Source organism: Corvus kubaryi, unplaced genomic scaffold, assembly GCF_017639235.1.
Source record: "Corvus kubaryi isolate FWS band 111438036 unplaced genomic scaffold, C.kubaryi_AGA036_p1.0 37308, whole genome shotgun sequence".
NCBI lineage: Eukaryota > Metazoa > Chordata > Aves > Passeriformes > Corvidae > Corvus > Corvus kubaryi.
In genome coordinates this window covers 15,155,382-15,170,274 of record NW_024581096.1, presented here as the reverse complement: position 1 = coordinate 15,170,274, position 14,893 = coordinate 15,155,382, and the positions used below count along the sequence as shown (strand labels likewise).

Below are 14,893 nucleotides of genomic sequence, written 5' to 3'. Positions count from 1 at the left end.
TCTTAAGTGCCGGTAAACAAGACACAGCTGGAAGGAGGTTTACAAGTAGTTCAGTCCTAATTTCCTCTATATTCCCACTGTACTTGTTAGCATAAAGCATTCCCTTCCTTAGTTTTTCTGAATACAGAAAAGGGAAGAGAAACATAACGCTCAAATTCTTCGTGGTGGATACCAGGTGGAAATCCAGGATGCTGGAAATGGCTCACCTCGGCCCTGGAGAAGAGAGGGACACCATGTTTTATTAGCCTTTGCAGTCTGTGTCAGTAACTGGAACAAATTGCAATTATTGGGAGATAATGTTAACTTAATTCATTCTCTCAAGTAACTGCCACTCTTTCCTCTGCACAATGAAATGTGCATTATTGTGCAGCTGGCGATGTGCAGGTCTGTGTCACTGTGCCAGAGGTCTGAAGTCCATGCCAGTGGGACTCCTGCCTGAGTGGGTCCTCAGGCCTCTCTCCCTCCATCCTCACCTTTCCTGTTTGGCTAATCTTTACCTGGCACTTTTCCTGATGCCGTGGGAGAAGGACATGTGTGCAGGTGTAGTGTCTGGGCTGGAGTGAGCTGCCAGTACCAAGCTGTCCTGTGCTTCTCTGGCATTACCCCAGGGTACACTCTAATCATACTATGGCTGTTTCTATCACTTCCCTATTATTTATTGGATTGTGTCTTTATTGTTGTTATTATTAAGCTGAAAATGTTAGAGAGCTCTGTAATAAGCAGTAATCAGAATTTCTGACAGCATTCCCCATTTTGGGCATCAATCTGTGTTAGACTCTGATTTAACAGCTGTTTATCTCATTATTTGCACTGAGAAGGGAGATTAAGGTCTGTGGGGTTAGTAGTGCTGGCTCTGAGCCTTCTCCAGCCCAGATCAGCTGGAGCCTTGCCAAGGCTTGCACCCACAGCAGGGAAGTGGTCCTCTGTCCTTGAGCCCCTGCAGGAGGGGCACAGTCACTCACAAGCAGCAGATGACTTCTGCTCACTGGTTACTTAAAAGAAGACCACAGCTCTGAGCACAGATGGTAATTGTGCGCTGTGGCTGGAAAGTTTTTTTCAGCAGAACCTTTTCTTTCTGATTTCTCCAGCCATCATTCTGTCACTGAGGGATGTTCTTGCCTAATTAATTCCTTTTGTGTTCTTTCCTTTTTTTTACCCCAGGCCCATGTGTTTGATCTGAATGTTAATAAGCTTGAACCTCTCTGCACCCAGCTAGTGGTGACCAGGAAGAAAAATAAAGCAACCCACATCCAGTTTAATCCTGTCTACCCTATCATCATTGTTGGAGATGAACTAGGCCTCATCACCTGCTTGAAGCTCTCTCCCAATCTGCGCAAGATGCCCAAGGTAAGAATGAGCTGCATTCCCCCAGCCACAGCAGATCTCTTCAAGCCTTGTCACTGTCCCCTCTCCTTCCATGCAATGGTGTTGGCAAAGCTCCTCTCTAGCAAAGTAGGTACAATTACCTCAAGCCTTTTGGGTAGGATATCTGGGATGTTAAATCCTTGTGTCTGTTCCTGTTTGAGCAAGAGGACTCAGTTTTCTCCTGGTAAGAAGTGTAGACTGGTGGGAAAGGGGTTTGCTGTCCCCGGCTGTCACCATGGTCCCAGACAAGCTCTGGTCCAGAGGCTCTGCAGATGTTAATTTGTTTCCCGAAACTCACATATTTTCTGAGTTTTGGGTTTTATTTGCAAAACTTCTTGAAATCAAATAAAGGAGACCTCAGCTCTTTCCTGAGTCCTCCCACAGAAACCTTGCTTCCTGTCTTCTTGTACTCCTGCATCAGAGCCTATCCCCTGACCACTGTGTCAGCTGTCCTGTGAATGAGCCAGCAGTATCTTTAATATGTAAGGAGACTTGGGGTCCTTGTCTCAAGTGACAGCAAGGAGATACATGTGCCTCTGTGGGTTGGTGAAGTTTTTTTTTCCCACCCATCCATGAGGGCCAGTTGTGAAGGATGATAACCTCTCTTACATGGATCTATTACTGGATTTTCTTTCTGGTCTTCATCCAGCTATGAGTTGAATGCCTGTAAATGCAGTGCCCGCTTATGCCCTTGTAATTCTTAGATCCAGTTGTCTTGTGTTAAGTGGAGTCTTCCAGTTTCAGGCTTTTTAGAACTGATCCAAGAAAGCAATCTCTCAAGATGATCATCTTTTATTTATGTACTCCCAAACGTTTTATATACTCTACTAATCTGCTGTATTAGGCAGGGTCTTTGGCCAGGAACTAATCACACTAGTGTCACTCCAGAGTCTTCAGAATGATTTTTAAAAGGTTCCTTCAGCTGGATGCCACTGGAAATGTGAATCTTCACTGTGCTGACAGGGCACAGAAAACAGTAGCATGGCAATTTGTTTGGGCTGAGTTGTGGAAACTGTGGAAAAGAATCTCTCATATGCTTCACGCTTTTCAATTTCCAGCAAAATTTCAGCCCAAGACCACCCAAGCTCTCTGAGCTGTCATTAGGTTGACTCAGGATAAGTTCCCTTGTTGCTTTATAAGTCCTTCCTGGACCTGGGTGAGCACAGTGTCAGCCATGGACCCTGCCTGCACAAGGGCTTAAGCAGTGGAGAGGGGTCACACACACATAAATGTGGCTGCTCTCCCCTTCACCCCAGCTTTGGGCTGACCAGCAATACTGTGCTGTGGGCCAGAATTACTGAATGGTTTGGGTTGGAAGAGACCTTAAAGATATCTGGTTCCAAATCCCTGCCCTGGGCAGGGACACCAGGTTGCTCAGAGCTCCATCCAGCCTGGCCTTGAACACTCCCAAGTGATGTGGCGTCCACAGGTTCTCTGGACAACCTGTGCCGGTGCCTCACCATGTTCACAGTAAATAATTTTTTCCTAATATATATTCTAAACCTACTCTCTGTCAGTTTGAAGCCATTCACCCTTGTTCTGTCACTAAATGTCTTGTAAAAAGTCCCCCTCCATCTTTCTTGTAGGCTCCCTTCAGGTACTGGAAGGCCACAATTAGGCCACAGCTTTCTTTTTTCCAGGCTGAACAATCCCAACTCTTTCAGCCTTTCCTTATAGGAGGGATTCTCCATCCCTCTGATCATCTTGGTAGCCTCCCCTCTGGACTGGCTCCAGCAGGTCCCTGTCCCTCCTGTGCTGGGACCTCAGAGCTGGATGCAGTGCTCCAGGTGGGTCTCAGCAGAGCGGAGCAGAGGGGCACAATCCCCTCCCTCCCCTGCTGCCCACGGGGCTCTGGATGCAGCCCAGGACACGTTTGGCTCTCTGGGCTGTGAGTGCCATGGCCGGGGCATGTCCAGCCTCTCATCCACAGCACCCCCAAGTCCTTCTGGGCAGGGCTGCTCCGGGTCTGTTCATGCCCAGCCTGTGCTGATACTGGGGGTTGCCCTGACCCAGGTGCAGCACCTTGCACATGACCTTGAACTTTATGATGTTCCCATGGACCCACTCCTCGAGCTTGTCTGGGTCCCTCTGGATGGCATCCCCTCCTTCAGGTGTGAATTCAGATGTCTCCTTCCACTCCTGGTGGCCAGCAGCATCCCTCTATGCAGTTATGAATGTTGTCATTTCTCTTTGCTGACCTTCTTTAAAGGCAAACTGCATGTTGTTGACAAAGCAATTTAAACTTGAGTTTAGGAGTAACTACATCACTTACTGCTGACCGTAAACCAAAAGGTACTCCATCCCATGCAACATATAAATGGGATGGAAATGGACTCTGCTGCTCTGATGTTATTAAACTATCTGTCTTCTGCTGGCCTGGTTAGGTTTGAACGGGCACTAAACACAGAACTAAATGTTTCTTGCACATGTGGAGAAGAAGGAGGGATGTTCAGGCATGACTGGTTATGTGTGTGGGTTCCTTGACTGCAGCCAGCTCATCTCTGAAAGACAGGAGGATTTAAAACAGATGACATGCAGTGTGGTGGCAAAGTGATGGACCTGGCCTAGCCTGCCCAGTGCTGCAAGTGAACAAGTGTTGAGGAGATTTAGCTGATGGAAGAGAATGTTTTAGCAGAGGGAAGTCAAGCCCTGATGCCATCCTGTGTGTGCTCCTGTCTATCTCCTTTCTTTGAAAGCACCAGCCTTTGTGTCCTTAGCAGCAAGCCTCCAGCCATGTTTGCAAGAATATAATCCCACAGTGGGAAGTCAGATGTACTTCCAGAGTATTGATCCAAGCTCCTCTAAAGATCAGCTCAGTGTGCTCTTTACACCCTTACCCTGTGCAACCAGCTTTCCTCTGTAAAATGACTCAACTTTTCCCTCTTTTCTGGGATTCCCCAGGATGGAGTTGACAGTCACAGAACTTCCAGAGATTTTTGTAAGTGAAGAGGGTTCAGAACTGTGCAGAGGAGTCCTGACATCCCAGCTGCCTCTTTGCAGATAGAAAAACCTGTCCATGCCTGGCTCAGTACCCAGGTATCCCAGGCTGTTCTCTTTGCCACTTGGTACCCTCAGAGCCCAATGGGGAAAACTGCCGGACAGCCAAGTGGTCAAGCCACACAGTCAGTGCTTCTGAAGGCTGGGACCTTCATGCCAATCCCAGCATCTGTGAGCTCAGCTGCCTGATCTTGCTCTGTCAGCTCCTTTGGATACAGGAAGGCCCCTTTTGCTGAGCTCTGGCAGAACCCAGGATGCCAAAGGGACAGGGCAGTCAGGAGCTCATCCAGGTCCTCCTAGCCATCTGTTTCATACTGATGTCACAGGGGGTTGCCTTCTCACACAGCTGGGACAACTGCTTTTGATGGGTAAAACTTGCAGACTAATCAATTTTTTGAGAGAACTCTTAATAGCCACATCATTCCAAACCCCATGCTTCCCCTGAAAACAGACACAGTGCTGTCTGCTCCATGTTCTGTAGATTCCTTGGCTATTGCTGGGCTTGCGTGATAGAGCTTACAAAAAGTGACTGAGCTAACATTGTCCTGGTGAGATTTCAGCCATTCTGAGTTTATTGGGTTTTGGCTGTTAGTTAAAGCTGGTGTGGTGGATGAGTGGAAATGGGGAAGATAAGGATGCTTGGGTTTTCATCAGACCTTGGTTCCTTCCTGTCTTCATGTCCTTGAGCAAGGAGGGAAGGTTGAAGATCTCTTCAAGTAATTTGCAGGGTTGGCCTGCAGCTTAATTAATTCATGTTCATAAAACACTTGGGGATCTTTAAGAAGTGTTATTTACTACTCTGAGTTTTGCTGTCAGCTGCATCAGCGCAGTCTCATTTATGAACACTTGGCAGAACAAATATGCCAGGGGGGAACTTCTCGAAAGCACTCAGGTAGTGTTTTCAGAAGTGACTTACACCAAGACACACAGTAAAATCTTTAAAAAATGCCTAAAACTCCTTGTGAGTTTTGGCATCCTGAACTCATAGTGGCTCATGGAAAAAGGTGAGTTTGTTGTTGAGAGGAAGCAGGGGACGGGGTCTCTGCCACCCATCAGGCACGTGTGTCAAGGGCACACAGAAGGCACGGAGGTCCTGTGTTCATGTGTCTGTGCCATGGTGATTTGAGTCCTGGATCTCTCCCTACCAGCACAGACTGAAGTCTGTGGGGCAGGAAAAAGAGATCCCCTTGCCCCAAGCTGTATTTATTTCCATGAGGTGAAACTGGTTTGGGCCCTTCTGTTTAGAAGTGCGGGACAGAAATGCCTGCAGTATTTTAAGATGCAGCAGTAGGAACAAGTGTCTCTCTGCTGTCATCCAAGCCACTTTTAGACTCCAAGTGCTCTTTAAATATTGCAGTGGGTGTCAGGCAGGAATTGTTTAACTAATAAAGTATCATTTCTAATTTGTAACGACCTTGGTGGTTGACTTCACCCGAGGGAAGCATTGCTGTAAGAAGAATCAGTTTGGGGCAGAGCAGTTTAATTAGTGAGCCTTCCAGGTTTCATTCGAGGGTTGGAAGAAATTAAAGCATTTTGTCATCACAGTCAGAAGAATGTAGCTGCTCATAGGCTTTGGTTTGTTTTTTAAAAACTGCTAAAGTAGCCTGGCTTAACCTCTGCCAATGCCAAAAGTAAGCAGGAGATAGTAAAAAAAAGTGTGCAGTGTTTTTTAGAAATTTTGGGAGAGCAGAGCAGAGTAGGAATAGAAGAGAAAGCAGATGAAAGAAAGGTTGCAATACAGAATTTGCTGAGGCTAAGGCAAATTGCTTGGCCAGTACCCAGGCTGAGTGCCAGGGAGGCAGACATCTTCTTGGCCTGATGCTTGTCTTGGATATTTATCTTGGATTATTTATGATGGTAATCTCTGTTCCTGCTACTGGTTTCTTCACATGCAAAGCATCTCTTTTTCTGTTTCTTGGTAACAACTGAATTTCTTCCCAGGCAGTAAATCCTGATTGATTGGGTCTAGCTGGGCATGAGTGGAGTAGGAAGGGGAACACAGCTGCTTGCCCACCCCAGGACACAGTGCCAGGACTGCTCATGTTCAGGAGCTGCTGGCGCACACCTCTGGGTCCAATGCTGTGTACCTGTGAGCAGCTTAAAATGTGGGGACAAGCGAGGGGCATGGGCTGGGTCTGAGCCTTCACGTCCATGTGCACATGCTGCTATGCACTCTCCATGCCTTATCACACCACCAGTGTAATCTCTGGACTTCGTGACACCCTGCATCTTTGCAGCTTTGATGATTTTGCCCTTGGCCAGATCCAGCCCAAGACTGTTCAGCCAAGGAAGGAGCATTGAGTTTTGCTTCCTGAAGCACTGTGGCTTTTTTGGCCAGAGCTGATGGTGGGGTCTGGGAGGGATTTGGGGACTGTGATAGACCACGGGAGGATGTTGGGGTTTTAAGGAGATGAAAGAGGAAAAGGGATTTGGGGAAGGTTCGTGGAAGTGTCCAAAGTTTAAAGGAGACAATAGGAGAGTGGCTGACATCTTCTCTTCAATCTATCCCCCTCCCCAGCACTGTATCCCAGCACAGAGATCTTGTTGGGCTTGAGGTTTCTTCATCCTTCACACTCCCCAGCAGCACCCCCTGCACACAAGTGCTCTCAGGAAGGGGCCCTGGTTTCATGCCTGTCCCCAGTTTCAGTGAGATGCAGCTCACGTCCAGAGCAGGTACTAGACTGGAACACTGTGAACAGAGACTGGGATGCTTGATCATGAACTGCTCTGTAGCCTTGTGTTGTTATCACCTAGGATGACAGGGAGAAATTTGAAGAAGTTAAGGATCAGGAGATTGTTTCTGTTCTCGGTGTTTTCTTTACCTGCAGGAAGTGTAAGGGATTGAAAGGAATGAGATAGATTTGTCTTTACAAACAAACTGTGGGTCTGCTGATAGGTAAAGATAGATACTGAGATGGGAAAGAAGCAAAGGGGGCAGCCATAAATACCATAGGAAAAGAAAAAGGGCAGTATACATTAGAAGGGGTCTGTATGAAGTGATTTGGGAAGTCTGTACCTCTCAAGTACCTCGGCCAATGGGGAAAGAGAGAGGGAAATGTGGCCAGGAAATTAGGATAAAAAGGAGGCTGTGAGACCCCAGGGGAATGCCCCATGGCCTCTCCCTTTATTTGAATAAAGTAACAGGACTCCTCTGTCTCCCTTTTGGACATAAACCTCTGGTGTTTGTGGATTAGTTTTCCTGGCAGGATCAACCAACCAGCATGTAAATACAGAAATATAAACTTGAACTCCCTCCTTCTGTCCCAACATGTACAGTCCATCTGCACATGTGACTGTATTTAAGGAAGGAAGCTATGGATTAAATACGTTCTTCAAGGTCACGTCAGTCCTAGGCTGGTGAGCAGCTTAATACTGAGGGAAGTATATTTTGTCTCTAAATTTTCTGTCTCAACAGCTTCCATTCTGTCTGAGAGAAAAGCACTTCTGTCTCCTCTCCGAACAGGTCAAGTTTTGTTCTTTTAGCGGTGTAATTCCTAGTCCCTCTGCTTTCATGCAAATGCTTCTCTCTCAATGCCTTCTGTGCTGCTCCAGCAGTGGCCGATTTTCTCCGTGTCTCTTCAGAACTGGCTAATTGCTCAGTGACCCAGAAGCACAAAGCACAAGCAGTGCTGGAGGAATTTGGTGTGCTGCTGTGCCCTGCCTTCATGAGGATTGCCTCCTCCAGAGCCAGCTTGGCCTCTGGATAAGGAGGCACACACAAATGAGCTTGGGTCTCATAAAAACTGACCTGCAGCTTGATGGCCTACTCCAAAATTTGCAAAAGCTTTTTGATTTCTTTTCAGCCCCTTCCCTGTTATTTAGTCTAGTTGCAAGTAGCTGCTCTGTACTGTTAGGGGGAGAGCTGAGGTACATGGGGTACATCCAGGGACTTGTGAAACCCTGTCCCTGACTGTTCACAGCTTTCTGTGCCACTTCTGTAGGCCATGTAAGGATATATGCACTGGTGTTTACTCTTTGGTGCAAGAAGGAAACCCAGTGCTGGAGGCCTTCAAGAAGAGTAGGTTGGAGACACGTGTACAGACACATGTCTGCCTTGGAGCAGGAGGGGCTGGAGGTGGTTGCTCTGACAGTCTCTGGGTTCGGGGTGTGTAAGTCCCAGCAAGAGGCCTGCCACTGGTGTGGAGCCTGTTGGGGTGTGAGCAGCACTGCTTATAGCCTGCGGCTGTTTTGCTACACAGACCTGTGACTCATAATTATAAATCAACAACCACCAAAGGGAATACTGGCAAAAGCAACTCCCATGCCCCTTCTGCCTTTTCGTTCCTCTCCATGATTTCCTGCCCTCCCACTGTGCTAGGAAAGCCATTAGCAGGAAGACCTTTGTGGCCCCATAGGATCTCTTCCTCCTCCACTGTTCCACATCAGGTTCCTCCCAGTCTAGCATAGCCTGAAATAAAATGAAGGTACTGTTTAAGCCTGGAAAGCTGTTACTTGGGAATGAGATGGTCCATGTGCCAGCAGGTTACAGTTCCTGGGCAAAAGGGAAGCCTTTCGGTATTTACCTGGTCACCCTGGGCATAGCCACTGTGCACAAATCCAGGTATCCAAGGGTGTTGCACCACAATTACAAAGGAGTCTGGATCTTGAACAGAGTGTGGCAGCCCTAACTACTCCCCCTATTTGGGGAGCTAACCCAAACAAGCAGGGGTAGATTGACAGGACTTGAATACTCTTTGATTTTGGTGAAATAACTTTTGGGTTGCATCAAAGTATGTGAAGGGAGAAGACAGCTCCATGTAGCAGAAGCATTGTTGAACCCCAAGGTCAAGAGCTGGAGTTTTTCTTCCTTTTACTGTTCCTGGCCACATCTTCAATGATTTTTTGTTATGTAATGTCCCTTTCTGTGGCTGCTGTGTTTGGCAGTTGTTGGAGAGACAACATCAGCGTATTTACACGTTATTTTAAGCTGGAGTCAATTCCCAGAGGTCAGGGTGAAATGTGTTTAGCACGTTAAATGGAAACACTGGTAGCTGAAGCAAGAAAAGGTCCCATTTTACAAAAAATCCATAGTACTTATGAATAATTTCTGGAGTGCAAGTCTCATTCTGTGAGGTGCTGTGTGCCGTCAAGGGGATACTGAGTAAGCCAAGAGGGCTGGCTTTGACTTTCTAGTTTTGTCTTTGAAGGTCTGTGTAATAAAAAGGTTGCCAGTGTTTGAAAGTGATGTGAGACTGCTCTGTTTTGCAATACTAGTGGTTTGGAGAAAAATGCTAGGAGGATTTGGTTTTGTGATCAATAATAGTCAAGATTTCCTAGGCATAAATCTGGTGTGTCCTTGGATTTGCTGTCCTCAGTAAATTTGGCCGAGCAAAATTGGATTCTAGTTGTGCCTTATTTACGCCTTCCCTTGTATTTCTCCACATTGGTACTGTTATGTTGCTACAAATACTGTTTTATCTGCAGGCTTTGCATCCTCTTCCTTTGTGCACAGATTGTGTCTGTTCTTTGGTGTCTGCGATGCTAGAGCTCCCCAAGTCCCAGCAGTCTGGACTTTGCTCCTCTGCAGCCTGCAGCCCATCGCTGTCCTGGGAAATGCCTAGTGCATGAGAAGGAGCCTTGCCTGATGTTTTCAAAGGACTTTCATTTTGGTTAGATCTGTGATTGCCTGAATATGCCTGTTCAGCTTGCACAATTCCTCTTTGAGCCAGAGCATCAGCTTTCTTCGGTGCCTTGGCAGAAAGCACAGCACAGTCTTACGGCAAGTGAGGCACTGCTCAGCCTCACAGGATCTGCTTGGCTCACCTATCCTTCCTGTTTATTTATCTGTCCTCTGTGTGTTTGTTTCTATGCAGATGACTTAAATCCCATCCAGGAAATTGGGGAATCCTGAGAAATCACCAGTTCTTTGCCTGAGTAACAGCCCCAGTACAAAGGCAGAGGGACCCCTAGGGGAACAAGCTGTTTTCTAAGCATGCCTTTGGCAAAGACAGCAATGGAGGCTTTTTGGGAGGCTCTCATTCTTCCAGCAATGGCTGGGTGTGAGTGCAGGATGACCAGCCTGCAGCCTGCCCTGCAGAGACAATTCAGTGCTCAGCCCCTCTGCCAGACCTGATTAGAGTGGCCTGACGAAGGAGGTAATGTGTGTGTTTATCCTCCAGATCATCTGAGGATGAGCTGATTTTATGCCACACAGCCCCAAGCAGCTCTCAGGAGTGCAGCTATTCCTGAGCACTGGCTCTGCACAGGGGAATGAAGGAGGAAAGCTTGTTAGCTCAGCCCCTGAGCCACGGGGTGCGTTTGAAGGACAAGGTGATGGCTTGTCATGAGGATAAGGGACAAAGCAGTGCGTGGTGCCTGGGAGACCTAGCCATGGTCCTGGCCTCTGCGTGTCCTTGGATGAGATGCAGCTCCCCTTCATGTTGAGTAGGATGAGGACTCCCATCTCCCTTGGAACCACAGTGGCCAAGTGACAGTTGTCCATAGACGCCCTGGATCTACTCTCCTACAACCTCTTCTCTGTGCTTCCCTCCTGCTGAGTGCTTTTGGGATACATCCAATACAGTCATACCTTAGGAGAGGAGCTGCAGCTGGGGCGCAGTGATGGACAGCCTTGTCCCACCAGGGCCCAGATCCTGGAAGGCTCTCCTGCATCCTGCCTGACATTTGGATATCACAGACTATCAAGCCCAAGATTTCAAGCTGAGCCAGGTCACTGAAAAACTGAAGAAAACTAGGAAGTGGAGCAGGGGCAGAGGGAGGAGGTGGCAGTGGTATGAGTGAATGGGTGAGAGCAGCAGGCATCCCATGGGTGACCTGGCCAGAAAAGCACACAAAACTCTGGAATGTAGGTCAGCAGCTCCTTGTTGGGTCTGTACCTCCACAGCTGTAGGTTTGGCCTCTCTATTTGTAATGGCATCCACTGCTCATGCAGTTAAGTTGGAGAAATGTAGCTAATTCTCCCAAGATCATGGTCATGCAGTGTTCTGAGCACCTGAGAATTCACTCAGCAGGGATGGAGAACAGGACACTGGTCTTCATGTGCAAGACCCATTCCCATCATGCTTTGCCTCACCTCACAGAACCTAGTAATGCTCCACAGCTGGGAGAAGATGGGTTCTTACTCTTCTTCAAGCTCTGCGAGGAATAATGGATACGAACTGAGAGGGGAAATTTCGATTAGATATTAGGAAGAAATTTTTTACTGTGAGGTTGGTTAGACCCCAAGACAGGTTGCCCAGGGAGACCGTGGATGCCACAACCCTGGCAATGTTCAAAGCCAGGTTGGATAAGGCCTTGAGCAACCTGGTCTAGTGGGATGTGTCCCTGCCCATGGCGGGCTGAGGGTTGGGACTGGACGATCTTTAAGGTCCATTCCAACCCATTAAGGTTCTATGATTCTATGATACCTTGTCCCTGGGCATCGACTGAGCACTCTGGGGCAGTGTCCCTGATTGCAGAGCCTGGTGGTATTTGCTGCAGTGACAAATGCAGGAAATTTGTCATGACATGGAACAGGAAGAAATGCAGCTATGAGGGCCAAAGGAACAGCTTGATTTTTGGCACATTCCTGTAACTCCTCCTGAGCCTCTGCCAGAATCTGACACAATCTTCCCCAACAGCGAGCCTGTGCTGGAAAGGGCTGAGGCTGCCTGTGGAGACACAGAGGGCAGCTCCTTGCCTGGGAAATTGTGTCTGTGCCATTGTAAAACACATCCCAAATGCATTGCTGTAAAAAGCCCTTCACTTGCAGATTTCACCTGTAGGTTTTGTGAATCTGGGTGACTCTGGGTGCATCCCTCTGAAGATCTTCATGCCCCTGCACGCTCTGATCGAAACCATCGAGCCTCTCCCCAGCTCATGTTTGTGCCACCTACCAGCCTCCTCCACAAGAAAACAAAGGGAGACACCTGCACCTGCAAGCAGGGCAAATAAATGTCCCTTGCACAAATTAATTTGATGGGCTCAATGCAGAATTGCTTAAATGAGAGAAGGGAAGGGATCGCCAGTGAATAAAATGGCTCACTGCTCACTGTGATGGAACTGATGCAAGGGGATTATTTTTATTCCGTGGAGAAAAGGAAGAGCCCTGTGAAGCAGAGGAGAAGAGGGTCCGACTTACAGTCCCGCTGGCTGTGCGAGATGCAGTGACGGCTGCAATCAAAGCAGCTCTGAGGTTCTCCTGGAGGGAAACTGTTACGCCCCAGTTCACTGACTGATTTTCTGAGATGGGATGCCAGGCACCAACTGTGTGAGGCCGTCTTAGGACAAACATCCCCTCGTCTCCTCTGCTTCTATACCTCACCAGGGAGCTGCTGGTGATCTCACTGCTCTCCATCTAGGGTGTACCTGGGCTCCTCACCCCTCACGGGGCCTGGTCAGTGCAGAGACCTGTTCTGCCAGGGCAATGTTGTGTTTTCGCACCTCCCACCTGTTGGGCTGAAATCTTCTTGTTATCCCCCAGACCAGCTTCCATGAACTGTGCCCTTGCTGCACCATGTCCTGTGGGTGCTGCCCATAAAGAGATCCTTTCACATGCCTGCCCATGACACTCCCATTCCTCAGCAGTGGCAGAGCTGACTGTTTCACTGCTGCACAGGAGTGCCAGGTCCCCTCCAGGTGATTATCTCTCTAACTCCAACCCTGATGGCAAAACACTCCCTCCCCACAATCCCGTGTTTGTGCTGGGGACTGTCCCTGCTCACTCTCAATATCTTGCATTATCTCGCATTTGTCCTTGTTAATTCACGTGCAGGTTTTCCAGATCACATCTCTGGTCCAGCAAAGTAATTTCAAATTCCAGTCCTGTCTTCCTGGACACCTGCAGTCTGCCTGTCTGTCCCAATGTCCAAACACTAGCAGAAAATCTGACCAGATCCCCTCCAGACCACGGAGCTGTGAGAGTTACACACAACTCAGTGCTGACAGCCCTGGGTACAACTAGTCAGCTGGGTCTTACCAGTTTCTACTCACTTTATGTAGATCTGTTGTGTCACTTCAGGATCAGAATATCAAGGGAGACAATGGCAAAGTCTTCTCAAAGTCATGGTTAATGACTTCTGTGCCTTTCCCGTCCACAAGGTGTATTGTACTGTTGCAAAAAGAAATCAGATTGATGCAGCATGACTTCTTTGGTGCAAATTCGCGTTAGTTATGATGATTTCAGGTGCTTACAGGTTGTTGACTTGTTCCATTCATCTTCTGAAAAGTGAGATTAAACTGAATGTCTTCTGGGTAGTTGCTGCATTTACCTTTTTCAGCTTCCTGATCCCTGTCATCCCCTGAAATTTCCCCAGGAAATGTATCAGATTAAGGCTGTTAAGTTGATCAGGTTTGGTAACTGCTGCCCTTCCCAGGGGGCTCTGAGTGTTGTGGTCAGGATGGTCTCAAATACAGTAATCAAGTCAAAGTCTGTGGGCACAGATAGCACCTTTTATTAAGCAAATACTTATGCTCCGGAAGAAAAGAGAAGTGCATATGCCCTATAGCTGGTATTTTATTCTCCAGCTATGTATTATTTGGGTTAATAAAAGTCACTGCCTTTCCCTGTAAACCCGTGCTGTCTGGATACACACTAACCCTGCTCATCTAGACCAGAAATCTCCCCACTTGGTTGCTGGTGTTGGCTCTGACATCCTGAGGATTTGGGATTGCAGGAAAGAGGAAAGGATCCTTCCCAGAAGCACAGGAGGAAGCATGAATATCAGCACTGTTCGGTTACTGCTTTCTTGTTTTTTTGCCTTGTCTGACTTTTTGATGATTATGTAGACTTGCTGTCAGAAGTCAGACTCCAAAACAGACACCAAAATGACCAGAAACTACTTTGCAAGTGCAGTTGTGAGACTGGAGGATGCTCATCCCTCTCCAGGATTAGGCCTCCTGCTTTGATCTGCACTGAGGGAACCTGCTAAGCGAGAGAAATGAGCTCCAAGGCTCTCATTTTTATCTGGCCTGGCCAACCGATGGACATCCAGTGGGAGTTCAGGAAATTGATAATTTTGTGCATTTCATGTCAATGAAAAAAAAAAATCATGCCAGGCTTTGCCTCTCGGTTTGAGTTTGTAATAGAGCTGAGCAAAAGGCTGATGGATTTGGTTTCAATTAGAACTGCTTGTTCAAGAAGAAAAGCTGTGCTTTAAAAGCTGTGCAGTAAAAGCCCTGCAGCCCAAATGGCTCCTGCAAACTGGGGACTGAAAAAGTTAGGCTGCACAAGTGAAAGGGAAACCTACCCTGAGAAACCTCTTCTCGTCTGCTGCCACGAGGCCAAAAGCAGGGCTGTGGAGGTCCTGTCTTGCTCAGTTCAACCTCATGGGGTTTTCCAGCCTAAAGCACCAGCAAAAGAGAGGAATGTGCGTCCTGCTTCTGTAACAGGGAGAGCCTGGGGTAGCTTGAGCCTGAAGTGCAGTGACCAAGTATGGAAATCCTGACTGGCTGTAGGGTATGAAGACTTGCAGAAGGATCTGTGATCCCGTCTGCAGTGACAGGAAAAACTCCAAGTTGATTGCACCTTGCTGTGTGGGGAAATTTCATTCTTCAGAGTGCTTTTACCCTGCTCATAGCCAGGGATGTGCTG

The 14,893-nt window shown here is 47.8% G+C and overlaps 1 protein-coding gene across 2 annotated transcripts in view; it reads left to right on the top strand.

Moving 5' to 3' along the window:
- Window positions 1–14,893, top strand: part of DNAI1 (dynein axonemal intermediate chain 1) — a 138,307-nt gene that overhangs the window by 107,470 nt on the left and 15,944 nt on the right. For both annotated transcript variants that reach the window (XM_042028710.1, XM_042028709.1), the window contains one exon: window positions 1,162–1,347. In XM_042028710.1, the coding sequence (XP_041884644.1) occupies window positions 1,162–1,347 (186 nt within the window). The remainder of the gene's footprint in view (window positions 1–1,161; window positions 1,348–14,893) is intronic.